General features: G+C 37.7%; 1 protein-coding gene across 1 annotated transcript in view; it reads left to right on the forward strand.

The window, feature by feature from the left end:
- Positions 1 to 6,746: 6,746 nt before the first annotated feature.
- Positions 6,747 to 12,991, forward strand: part of AHCY (adenosylhomocysteinase) — a 39,068-nt gene continuing 32,823 nt past the window's right edge. The window contains exons 1-3 of the mRNA XM_081324093.1: positions 6,747 to 6,943; positions 10,272 to 10,462; positions 11,632 to 11,707. Of these exons, the coding sequence (XP_081180219.1) occupies positions 6,916 to 6,943; positions 10,272 to 10,462; positions 11,632 to 11,707 (295 nt within the window). The 5' untranslated portion in view covers positions 6,747 to 6,915. The remainder of the gene's footprint in view (positions 6,944 to 10,271; positions 10,463 to 11,631; positions 11,708 to 12,991) is intronic.

The following is a 12,991-nucleotide window of genomic DNA, read 5'->3' on the forward strand; positions in this document are numbered from 1 at the left end:
ACTCCGATAGGTGTTTCATAAAATCCTTTTAAAGGTAGAACATTCTCATAAAAGTAAGAGAAGTACAGGTGAATTTATGACTATTTTTTTTCTAAAAAAAAACCCCCACCACCACCAATAAATCAATTGGTAAAATATATAAACACATCAGGGACCAAGAAAAATCAGTGTATTGCCATTGGCACTTCCTTAACAGCAGAGTTCCCAACCTTTCCAGCTTTGCGGACCGGCAGGGAGGAGAAAGGATATGGGTCGGAGCATGTGAATGGAGTGTGCATGAACATGTTCGCCCACTGCTTGGGCAAGTGGCGATGTGCGCATACACACTCACCCACTTCCGCGGCCCGGTTCCAAATGGGTCAAGGCCCGGTAGTGGGCTGTGGCCCAGGGGTTGGGGACCCCTGCTTAACAGGATACTGTGTCAATCTGTAAATAATTCCAACTTTCTATTTTTTCAAGATTCTGGCAGTATTGGAAAGGTGAGTGAATTTATTTTCTGCTCAGCTGCATTGAAACCAATGTCAAAGCTAAGTTGTGTTTTGCATTTCCTCACTTGCAAAACAAGCAGCACAACTCCTGACTCCTGAACTTTGCAACTCCTTCCAGGAGTCCAAGCAGCAATAAAATTGAACTCATTTTGTGAGTTTTCACATTTTCTTCAGCAGAGTGTAAACTTGCTTGCAAAGTGCAATCTATTTTTTTTCCTTTTTGAATAAACCATAATGAAGAAATTGTTGTCATTTCAGGATATGTGTAGCAGTTTAGGGTAGATAAAATTTTCTCTCTCTTTGTTCTCTCAAATGCAAACTACTTCAACCATATTCTGAAGGTTTAGGCAGAGGCTAAGTACTTTAAAGAAAAACATTTCAGGAAATTTCTGAAATCTGAATTATCCAGAAGGATAAAAAAATTAAGCAGGGACTTGAATTACAACCTAAAGAACAGAACACCTTTGTGTATATAATAATGGGAGCCCTCAAATTTCATCTATTCTTGAAAGCCTTTCCAAAAACTGCCACGGGTCTGTAGGTTTTTTTAATGAGATAATTAGTGAAAAAAGTAAGGTTCTACATTTAGGCAAGAAAAACCAAATGCACAGGTACAGTATAGGTGGTACCTTGCTCAGTAGTAGTAACTGTGAGAGGGATTTCGAAGTCCTAGTGGACAATCACTTAAAATATGAGCCAAAAGTGTGCTGCAGCTGCCAAAAAAGCCAAAATAATGTTTTGTTTTGTTTTTTATTAAAGAGTTTTACAAAAACAAAATTTTACAATATATCCCCAAATCCCTCCCACCCCAAACCCCCCCACTTCCCCCCCACTTCCCAGAGCTAAATACAGGATTATAGTTACAATAATCATATTCTAAATAAAAATTATGCATAATATACAATTAACCAAATTCATAATGTGCTTTAACTCCCCTTTAACATAACTACAAACAACGTACCAATAACAATATCCCACTAAAATCTACTCATAAGCTAAATGGAACTTTTTAGTCCCATATTTGTTCTGAATATAATTTATCCATCTCCTCCAAACTGAAATATATCTTTCCTGTGAATGATCTTTCAAATAAGCAGAAATCTTAGACATTTCTGCAAGATTCGAAACTTTAAACACCCATTCTTCTATAGTGGGCAAACTATCCTTCTTCCAATATTGTCCCACCAGTAACCGTGCTGCTGTTATCATGTTCAACATCAAGTTAGTTTCTTTAACATCACAATCTACAACAATACCCAATAAAAACAATTGCGGAGAAAACTTTATCTTTCTCTTAAAAATCTTTTGAATGTTCCACCAAATTTTAATCCAAAAAGCTTTTATATTTCTACAAGTCCACCACATGTGAAAATAGGTAGCTTCTAAACTACCACACCTCCAACATTTAGACTGTAAATTAGGATACATGTTGGACAACTTCTTGGGTTCCAGATGCCATCTATAAAACATTTTATAAAAATTTTCTCTTAAATTTTGAGCCTGAGTAAATTTAACATTTCTGACCCAAATTATCTCCCAGGTGTAATGTTAAGGTATATTAACAGAGGGATAGAATCAACATCATGTTAACTGTTAATACCACTCTATAATGCCTTGGTAAGACCACTGTCAATGCTGCAAACATTGACATATTTTTGTACTGACAATATAAGAGACAGCCCGTTACTTTAAATTGCTTCACTTTGGGGGGAAACAGCGGATGTTTTGAGAAGATTAGAAAAGCCCGCGTACAGAATGGGAAATGAAACCTCGTATGTAAAACTAATTGAATAATGTGATTTATGACGTGTAGATAAGGGTGGGGATTGTATGTGTTACAATGGGCTTGGGGGGGAGGAGATCTCAGATTCTGGCATCCCTCCATGAGTGCCAGTGTTTCGTTTTATTATTAAGACTTTTTAGATAAACAATGCCTACATTTTGTTTGAACAGTCTCATTTATTGGAACCATGACAACCACACTTGGAATACTGTATCCAGTTTTGGTCATCACATTGTAAAAAAGATGTTGAGATTCTAGAAAGAGTGCAGAGAAAAGCAACAAATATGATTAGGGGGCTGGAGGCTTGATGGAATTGAGTATGTCTAGTTTAATGAAGAGAAGGACTAGGGGTGACATGATAGCAGTGTTCCCTGTATCTAAGGGGTTACCATAAAGAAGAAGGGGTCAATCTATTCCCCAAAGCACCTGAAGGCAGGACAAGAAGCAATGGATGGAAACTAATGAAGGAAAGAAGCAGCCTAGAACTAAGGAGAAATTTCCTGACAATTAGAACAATTAATCAGTAGAACAAGTTGCCTCCATAAGTTGTGAATGCTCCAATACTAGAAGTTTTTAAGAAGAGATTGGACAACCATTTGTCTGAAATGGTATAGGGTTTCCTGCCTGAGCAGGGGGTTGGACTAGAACTCCAACTATTATTCTGTTAGTCATAATTAGACTTAAATTATATCAAGTTATTTTTTGTTTTATTCATTATTGCAAGATTCCTTCCTTTGTCCATCCCTTGTTTGTGTCTTGGAGTAAGTCAAATCCTAGACCTAAACAAAGTTGTACAACGCAGTGATATTCCCTGATCTGTAAAAGCAATCTAAGACTAGGTTTGGTGGTCTGAGGCAGGAAGACGAATGGTGTGTGCATGTCTGCATGCATGATCAACTAGATCTGAAATTTATATTTCCTGGGTTATGGCACTGCTACTATTGATTGATGTATTCAAATGTACAAAAAGGAAATATCACCTTTCCTGAAAAGCTCTTCAGAACAAATATGCAAAATTATTTTTGAAGGGAATCTAGAGGCTTAGAATTTGGAGCTTCAGTAACTAAACAGAATTGGGAATGGATGCAGTATTCCTTGGATGGGAAATCATTAAGAAATTTCAGGGCTATATAGCCTAAAAGGGTAGATGAAAATACAAACCGTATTGTTGCTAAGTAGCTAACTCTAATTTAAGGATATCTTTCCATATGTCTGGACAGGATATGCTGTACAGTAAATCAAAGTAAATCTCAGCTTTTTCTCAACCTTGGTGACTTACTTCTCAGCTGAGGAATTCTGGGATTTGAAGTCTACATATCTTAAAAGTTGCCAAGGCTGAGAAACACTGAGTTTGAGTTCTTATTACAGACAACAATAAAGTCATATACAGAGACATTTTGCTTTCTCCAGCAAAATTTGCAGCTGGTTTCAGCACAGAGATGAGATTAATATGCAGAAAGTTCTCAAATATATTAGTCTGCTCTGGTTTGAATATTGCTGGTTGCTAACTCATATTTAGTTTTTCATGCAGCATTATGGAATCATAGAGCTAGAAGGAACCACTCAAATCAATGAGAATTTCTCTGTATGACATATTTGGCAATGTTTTTCTCTTTTATTTGAGGGTAGCTCAGTTTGCTAATGATACAGTTATACCATTTAGCAACCGTTCACAATTATGATAGTGATTAAAAAGTAACTTTACAACCAATGGTCACTTTTAAGACCTTTGCAAATCTATAAAGCAAAGAAAAGCTGGAGTAAGATCATAAGCATAATCTCAGTCTCACTTACTGAGTACTTTGCTTAATAACTGAGTTTCTGGTCCCAATTCCTTGTTGCTAAATAAGGATTACTTGTTTATAAATTATAAAAATGAACTAAAATATACTTTTTATCAACTATCCAGGTTATACTTGGAATAGTGGTTGTCTTTTGATTAAATTGATGTTACAAATAGAATAAACCTCTACAGTTGATTATCTATGATAGCAGTATTGTATCTCCTTTTTTCAGCATTTAATCAAAAGGCAGTTAACTCTAATTTCAAATGGAAGAGACTTCTTTTTCTGAACTTACAGAGGAACTAAATCATATCTGCCCTCTGCTGGGGAGGTAATTTGTAGAAATTAATTGAACACAGGCTATATCCATCTTTATCACACGTCAGTTCCTGTCTATGCTGTACTGCTGGGAACAGCTGTCAAGTTGGCCTGAGAAAATGGCTTACTGGAAAGTAGATTCGGAAGATGCTGGGAAGGCCTAAAAATTGGGATCTCATCTTCTCAAGAGGAGGACTTCATTGTTCCAAGATTCCTTACAGTTTAGGAAAGTCTGCATGGGTCAGAACAGTCAATATGCTGGCCATGACTATGTGGTTAAAGGCCTAGCCTTACATATGGAACTCACATTAAAAAAGGCATGACTTTGATTAAAGTCACTGCTGCCATGTTGACCTGCAGTCTCCTTCATTGTTTGCATAACTTAAGGTCTTTTATTTATTTAATGCTCCATTGTCTATTTTCATGACAATAATCATCACCCAGTGACATGATTTGGACAGAGCATGACTGGCTCAAAATCAATAGGACAGTTTTGCACCTGAAGGAGAACTAATGCTCACGGCCTTCTAGTTTTTCCTCCAGCACTTTAGGCACTATACCAAACTGGCTTTCTAATTAACATATACAGTATTAGTACCTAGCATAGGGACGCGGTGGCTCAGTGGGTTAGGACGCTGAGCTTGTCGATCAGAAGGTCGACAGTTTGGCGGGTCGAATCCCGAGTGCCGCGTAACAGAGTAAGCGCCTGTTACTCGTCCCAGCTTCTGCCAACCTAGCAGTTCGAAAGCATGTAAAAATGCAAATTTAGGGACCACTACAGTGGGAAGGTAACAGTGTTCTATGCGCCTTTGGCGTCTAGTCATGCAGGCCACATGACCATGGAGATGTCCTCGGACAATTGCTGGCTCTTCAGCTTTGAAACGGAGATGAGCACCGGCCCCTAGAGTTGGAAACGACTAGCACACATGTGCGGGGGAACCTTTACCTTTAATACCTAGTATAGAAAAGTAATAATGTTGATGGAAGGTAATAATTACTTTGAATCAGTCTTCTATTCATAGCACTGTTTTGTACAAATTAAACTTTTGCTTCAATTGGGGTACATAAACTGTGTTGGCAGAACATGGTACTGTATACCACGACTTGTTTAACCAAGCTGATGAAATAAGCTGATGAAATAAGCTACATATATGCAAGACCATAATGACTAAGTTTACAGAAGGTGCCTGAATCGCAATCAAGCAATCCTTGGTTGGTTCAGTACACATGAACTGCGCTTTCATAGGCAATTTATTATTAATCTCAGTTGCGAAGTTTGGCACAAAGACTGGAAACTACAGTATTACCCAATTCCTTATCATTCTTGAATTCATCCTTTTCTAGTCTGCATAATTTTATGGCTAACCACCCTGATAATTTCCTGCAGTCTGGAGAACTCAAAGCTGCTGCATCCTAAGCCATTTACTTTCAGGTAAAGGTGACCATACAAAGAACCCAACTAGCTCAATTTTTGCTACATACTGCAATAAAAGAACAAGAAAAGGCAAATCCTTGAAATTGCCATAAACATTCTTATCAAAATTGCAAAAATCTGGACTTTGGTAATTCAAAGTATAACATTAGTCTTGCTCTGTTAAAGTTAAAAAAAGTTATCAAGAATGTTATATTTAGCAGGAAACCTTTGACCCAACAGGATGGCTTTACTGATATATAGGATTACAAAATTAAACAATTTTAACAATTAAGGCTATCATTATTTAGAACTGGCAGATCTGGTCAGCTAAGATTTGGACAATCATTAGTTAAAGGTGAAGTTCTCCCCCCCCTATCCCGTCCAATCGTGTAAGGTGGTACCTGTTTATCTACTCACACTTGCATTCTTTTGAGCTACTGGGTGGTCAGAAGCAGAGGTGGGGAAGCGAGCCTCTTGGATCTAGATAAACCTGGGCCGTCAGCGGCTGACAAGCTCAGCGTCTTCAACCACACACTCATTGCCCTGGTCTCCCCATCATTACTTGGCAGCAAATAGACGGAAAACGATCTTTTTGCCACCTACTAACGGTCGTCCGGATTACCGTAGCTGTACTGCAGCGGCCCTCGATGTAGTACAAATACAAAAGCAAACGTAAACAACGTAACTGCGCTATGACGTTAGCAAAAGAAGGTGTTTTTCTCCTCCCCTCCCAGGCCCTGCACACACCGCGGTCTTCAACCCTCTTCCACTTCGCCCAGCCCAGGGGTAGGCAACCTCGGCTCTTTTATGACTCATGGACTTCAACTCCCAGAATTCCTGAGTCAGCTCTGCTGACTCAGGAATTCTGGGAGTTGAAGTCCATGAGTCATAAAAGAGCCGAGGTTGCCTACCCCTGGCCCAGCCTGAGCAGTGCCTTCTTCCTCTGCACGAGCATTCGATGACCCCGCCCACATCGTGCCGCAGACGGGGATTGGTGGACGGGGTCTTGGGGATTTGCAAAACTAGGCGAGTCTATTTAAAGCCTGTTTTTGGCGCCGCTTGCTTTTCTTTGCCCATCCAGAAGGCTGCCCTTTTCTCCCTTCTCTTTTGCACTGTAAAAGCACCAAAATGTCCGACAAGCTGCCGTACAAAGTTGGTAAGTAGTTAATTCTCCTATTCTTTCTTCTTCGTGCCACAAGCGGTTCCCAGACGAGGCCTGGTAGAGGCAGTTCTGTTTCCTTTCTGAACACAGTATAGAGGTTTATTGCAACACCCCCCCCCCCCAAAAAACCTAAGCACTGGCTAAGGACTCGGATTTTTCTCGGAAACGTTTAGCAAAGGAACACGCGATGCCTTTTCTTTCTTCTGTGCCTTAGGCTCTTTGAAACTGAAAGAGGAGCTCTTTTATACACCTTAAAAGGATCTTGAAAGGATGATACATCATGCTTTCTTCCCGGGGAGGATTTAAATGCAACCGATTGCCCTTAACTGAAAATTGATCTGAAAATTAAAGGGGAGATCCTCGCTAGTTCTGCCTGTATAATGTTGGAAGGCTTATGGGCTTTTTTTCTGCAGTCAAAATGGATTTCAGATTGACTACTAGATCGTTTTTATGCAATATCTGAGCAAACGCCATGTGGCTCTGGAGGGAAAAGGGCTTTGGGAAGTGTAGTACTTCTTACTGCTCACCAGCAGGACGATATTGGAGACTTTTAATTGAAATTACTACATTTCCCGTCATGCTTCTGGTGACCATGCTGTGAAGGAACCGCTGCCTTCTGGCTCCTAAATCCATTCACGATGTATAGTAATTATTTTTACAAAAGAAAAGGCTGTTACTTGAAATTCAATCCGGAATAAGAAATATCTTTTTTTAAAAGACACGTTGTTTCTCCAGCTGCATAAAATTAAATGTTATACAGAATCAAGACTTATTAACTTTTCACATTCTAAAATGTGATTATAATGGAAGCATTCGTGGGCAAGCATAAGATAAAGGTTCTACTTACAAATTTTAGAATCAGAGTGTCTATGGAGATTTTCAATCATGGCTGTTGTCCCTAAGGTTTAGAATCCGAGCTTTTTTCACTATTGCAATATTATTTTTCTGAATTTTAGACCCTCTGCTGAGGACCTTAAGCATTCAATACACAATGTAAGAATACCTTAATGAAGTACAGTAATTGGAGATTTGCCATTCCTTTTAAGAGATCAGAATTAGAAAGTTCAATTATGTATATGTGTGTGTGTGTGTGTGTGTGTATATGTATGTATGTATGTATGTATGTATATATATATATATATATATATATATATATATATATATATATATACACACACACACACACACACACACACACACTGGACAATGTGGGAAAATCTTTAGGCCAGCTCCACCAGTGTATTGAATTGTAACTTCCATAAGTCTCAGCCTTTGAACATCCACAGAATACCATATTTGATAAAGCTAATCTGAACTTCTGTGTCTGAGTGCATACAAATCAGTGTTGTCAATTCCAAAAGGTTATTTTGTATCAGAAGATCCTGATATTTCCTAAGGCAATTTAGATATCTTAACAAAAGACTAGACTCTGTTCGTTGTGTAAAACTCTTCTTTCTCCTTCTGTCCTTTCAACATATAACTTCTCTGAAGTCAGACATGTATGTACACGCAATCACCTAAGTTTTGTTCTAGGGTAAAGTTGACTAAAGTCAATTATTTATTACATGCTTTGCATCAGCATTTTTTTTTCCTTCTCTGTCATTTCAACATTTTTATATGCTTTGCCTGGAGCAATATCTGTTCCCTCTCTTGGGTTTATTTCCAGATAAACATCTATGATTCAACTGAATAGGTCTCCAGTCTTAGGATATTTGTGTTCTCTTTTGTGTTTGAATCCCTCAAATGGCCACTATTAGAAGTCTCTTTTAACAGTAAAGTACAGCAAATACCAACATTATTTAGATTAATGGATATTAGTGAAGCTTGCAAGAGGATCACAAAAGATTTTAACATTGCCAACTGCTGTTATAAGGTGTTTTTTTTAAAAAAATTGCAAATGGCATTAAATGTACCTGTATGTCAGCTGTTCTTGCTCTTCCTCTTTACAAGACTTGTACAGTGTTTCTTAACTATGCAACTTTAAAACATAGACTTCAACTTTCAGAATTCCCCAACCAACACTGTATTTTCTTGGTATATGACTCTTGTTGTTGCTTCTTGTTTAGATTTTTATTCACCATTTTCAGATAATTCAAGGCAGCAAACATCAGTGTTCCTTTAATTTTTCCCAATGTTGGGATGATTTGTGTTGAGAGTGGCTGGTCGAAAGTTACCAGTCAGTTTTTCATGCCTAAAGTGTGATTAGATTTCACTGTCTCCTAGTTTCTGGGCCAACATCTTAAGCACTGATGTAGTATACAAAATTTTTATAATCATCTTTATGATTTCATTTTTGCTAAATCTAAGTAAACTGATGGCTCCTCATGAATGTTCTTTTCATTAGGATATAAAAGTGATTTGCTGCTTTCGTAATCCAAGTAATCTAGAAATCCTGAAGCAAGGTGGCAGAAAAGAAATCTTTGCACATTTCCATTGCTTTTGTTATAATTTGTCTGTTTAAATATTAGAAGTTTAGGAATTGATGAAATCAACTTGAGCCATGGTACTTTAGGGAAAAATACATTGAGAAGGATATCCTAATTGTCTTTCTGAGTCTGGACAAATATGTATCAAGGACAATATTGTGTTTTTTTAATAATAGAGAGGCAGAGGTTCTGAACACTGTTGTTTTATCTTTTGAAGATGGGAGTTATTGCTCTAGAAAGAAGATTCCTACATTTTTTTTTAAAAAGATGGTTGATCTAATATAGACCCAAGTGCTATCAAGTCATAACAATTGATAAATGACAGTTATATAGAGTTTGTTTGATAATTCTGGTGGTGGGGAATTCCCCTCTAGTTCTTGAAAGGCTGATGAATGACCTTAGTATTTTTTAACTCAGCTACTCTATGAAATACTTGCACATTGACAGTTATTCTAAGAGCACTTAAATTCAAAGACTTTAAATTCTTGAAGATTATAATTCCTTCTTGTCAATTTTTTTCCCATTCAGTTGTGTCCAATTCTCTCATACTGCCTGGACAAGATGCTCTCTGGTTTTCTTGGCAAGGTTTTCCAGAAGTGTTTTGCCATTGCCTCATTCCTAGGGCTCAGAGGGATTGCCTGGCCCTAGGTCATTCAGCTTATTTTGTAGCTAACACAAAACTACAGCTCACAATCTCCTAATTTCTGACTTGATGCCTACTACCTCAAATTGGTGCTCTCGTCAATCGCATTCGTTTAAACATTAAATTAGCATTTACTTTAGCACATGAGACTCCTGTTTCCTTTCTTAACATTCTATTCTGGAAGTTTGGAAAAGGTTGGACCATAGTTTTATGAATGCTGTATTTAAATTTCTATTATTTCCTTAACCTGCAGCTGACATCAGCCTTGCTGAATGGGGACGCAAGGCTCTGGACATTGCTGAAAATGAGATGCCTGGGTTGATGAAGATGCGTGAGATGTACAGTCCCACAAAACCACTGAAAGGAGCTCGAATTGCTGGTTGCTTACACATGACTGTGCAGACTGCAGTTCTTATTGAGACTCTGATAGCTCTGGGGGCAGAGGTAAAGCTGCATTTGGGTTAAGCTGCACTCACCTGAATGGTTGTGATATATTAGGATGACACCAGATGGGCTATGTATGGCTATTTAATACTGTCAATTGATAGAAGTAGTTAAAAACAACACAGTATTGGGAACATTTAATTGTTTACTTATATTTATCTCAAAACTGTGGGGACTACAGTATTTCTCCAGACCACACTGAACATTTCACTACATGATAGTTATAGTTTACACTAGTCTTTCCATTCTAATCTTGTAAAGATGCTACAGTTACAGCGTGTTTGCATGAACCTAGTCATTGTGGCTTGTAAATAATTGATTTTGGTATATCATGTGCAAACTCAATTAAGTTTTATTCTATAAAGCATGGTTGATAAAATTATGGCTTAGTGCTTCATAGTAATTATAGCTGGTTAGGCATGTTGTACTGATGGCTGTAGATGACTCTGCATCCTATTTGTATTCTGGCACTAATGAAAAGGATTATATCCTTTTATATCCACATGCTATAGTGTGATTTCTTTGCATCTTTAAACCCAACAGTTATGACCTAATATTGTGCATGGATCCAGACTATTATTTGCTTATCTGAAAATATGGTTGGAATACTGATCCCCTGCACGCAAATTAGTTTGAACAGCAACTTCCTTAATCCTGGATTGATACTGCTCAGTTTTGCAAAGCTGTAATTTGTTGAATAAGTGCAATGGGTTGTTTTTTTTGTGCCAAACTATAAAGCTGAAATGAGTTTGCAGCAGAACCAAAGAAACAATGGCATTCTTTAAAACAGTATCTGACCTACCTACAAACTAGCCATCTATAAGGTTTCATTACAATGTAATGATTAAATTGTTATAAAAAAAGAGCTATCAAATTTTGACTGATGCTAGAAAAAAATACCTAAGTAGGCAGTCACTTCAAGATCCATTAACTTTTTGATTTTCAGTTACTGAGTTTTGGAAAGCTTTTAGTTTAACCTGGTACAAAGTTTCGAACTCTGACTGAGGTTTCACTGGGAAATAATTGATCTCCTGATTTTTCAAACTATGCTTTTAAAGTATTCCTTGTCCCATCAAATTCTGTGAAAGTAGTAAACTTTGGGGATTGCTTTATTCTAAATAGCGTAGTTATTAAATATAGTGCTGATGGCATTTTGAATTATTTTTCAGGTCCAGTGGTCCAGTTGCAATATTTTTTCCACACAAGATCATGCTGCTGCAGCTATTGCCAAGACTGGAATTCCTGGTAATGCTTTGCATTGTTAACAGTTATGCTCTGACCTTTTTTAGTCTTATGAGTGTGAAGTAAAATAGGGGAGAAGAGGACAAAAATGTTGGGGTTTCTTAGGAAGAAAGTTATTCTGTGCTATCAGGGTAACCTTTTTCCTAGTGAATAAAAGACTAGAATGTTGCTTTATCATTAATAAAAAACTAAATGAAAATAAAAATCTGGTACTGTGGAAGACTTTAATCAGAAAGCTTTTGATCTTGAAATAGGCAGATATGTGATCTTGATGATTCTGTACTATTTGTATCACACTGGATTCAGTATTTTAAAAAAAAGGTTACATTTCCTTTTTCAAAATATTGAATCCAGTATAATGAGTCTTCTCACTTCTAAGTGATCTCAATGCAGAGAGGACGCCTACAGCTCACTGTATATTGTTGCTTTGCTTGTTATAGACTAGTGAATCTTAAGTTATTTCATAATATTTAAGAATATCTTTGACTTTGAAAATTTAGATTTCTCATTTGTCAATAAAATTTCTTTGCAAATTATGGAGCCTGATGTAGGTTTTAGAGTAATATTTGTGAGAAATGAAGTGTGTCATAGCTTCTAATCAGTGTTACAACTGCTTTGCTTGTAATATAGAAGAGCCGTGCCTCATTTATTCACGGCAGAGAGATGCCTCTCAAATCCAGGATATGGCTTAGTTTTGTAGTAACATGGGATAATAGATCTGATGATTAAACAGTTTGAAATTTAACATCAGTGACTTTTTGTGTCTGTAATGAGAAACAAAAGGGGTTCATCATTTTATTGGCTTAATCCTGACTAACAAGGATTATGCTTCATTTCCATGAAAATAAGTAGGACTAAAGCCTCACTTATTGGCTTGGATCCAGCTTATTATATATTGCATAGGCAATGGAAAGGTAAAGGTTCCCCCGCACATGCGTGCTAGTCGTTTCCAACTCTAGGGGCCGGTGCTTATCTCTGTTTCAAAGCCGAAGAGCCAGTGCTTGTCCGAGGACGTCTCCGTGGTCATGTGGCCGGCATGACTAGATGCCAAAGGCGCACGGAACACTGTTACCTTCCCACCGTAGTGGTCCCTATTTTTCTACTTGCATTTTTACGTGCTTTCGAACTGCTAGGTTGGCAGAGGCTGGGACGAGTAACAGGGGCTCACTCTGTTACGCGGCACTAGGGATTCGATCCGCCAAACTGCCGACCTTCTGATTGACAAGCTCAGCGTCTTAACCCACTGAACCACCGCATCCCTTAATGGAAGGGTATCCCTTGCAATAT

This window comes from Vipera berus, assembly GCF_964194415.1.
Source record: "Vipera berus genome assembly, chromosome: 3".
NCBI classification, from domain to species: domain Eukaryota; kingdom Metazoa; phylum Chordata; class Lepidosauria; order Squamata; family Viperidae; genus Vipera; species Vipera berus.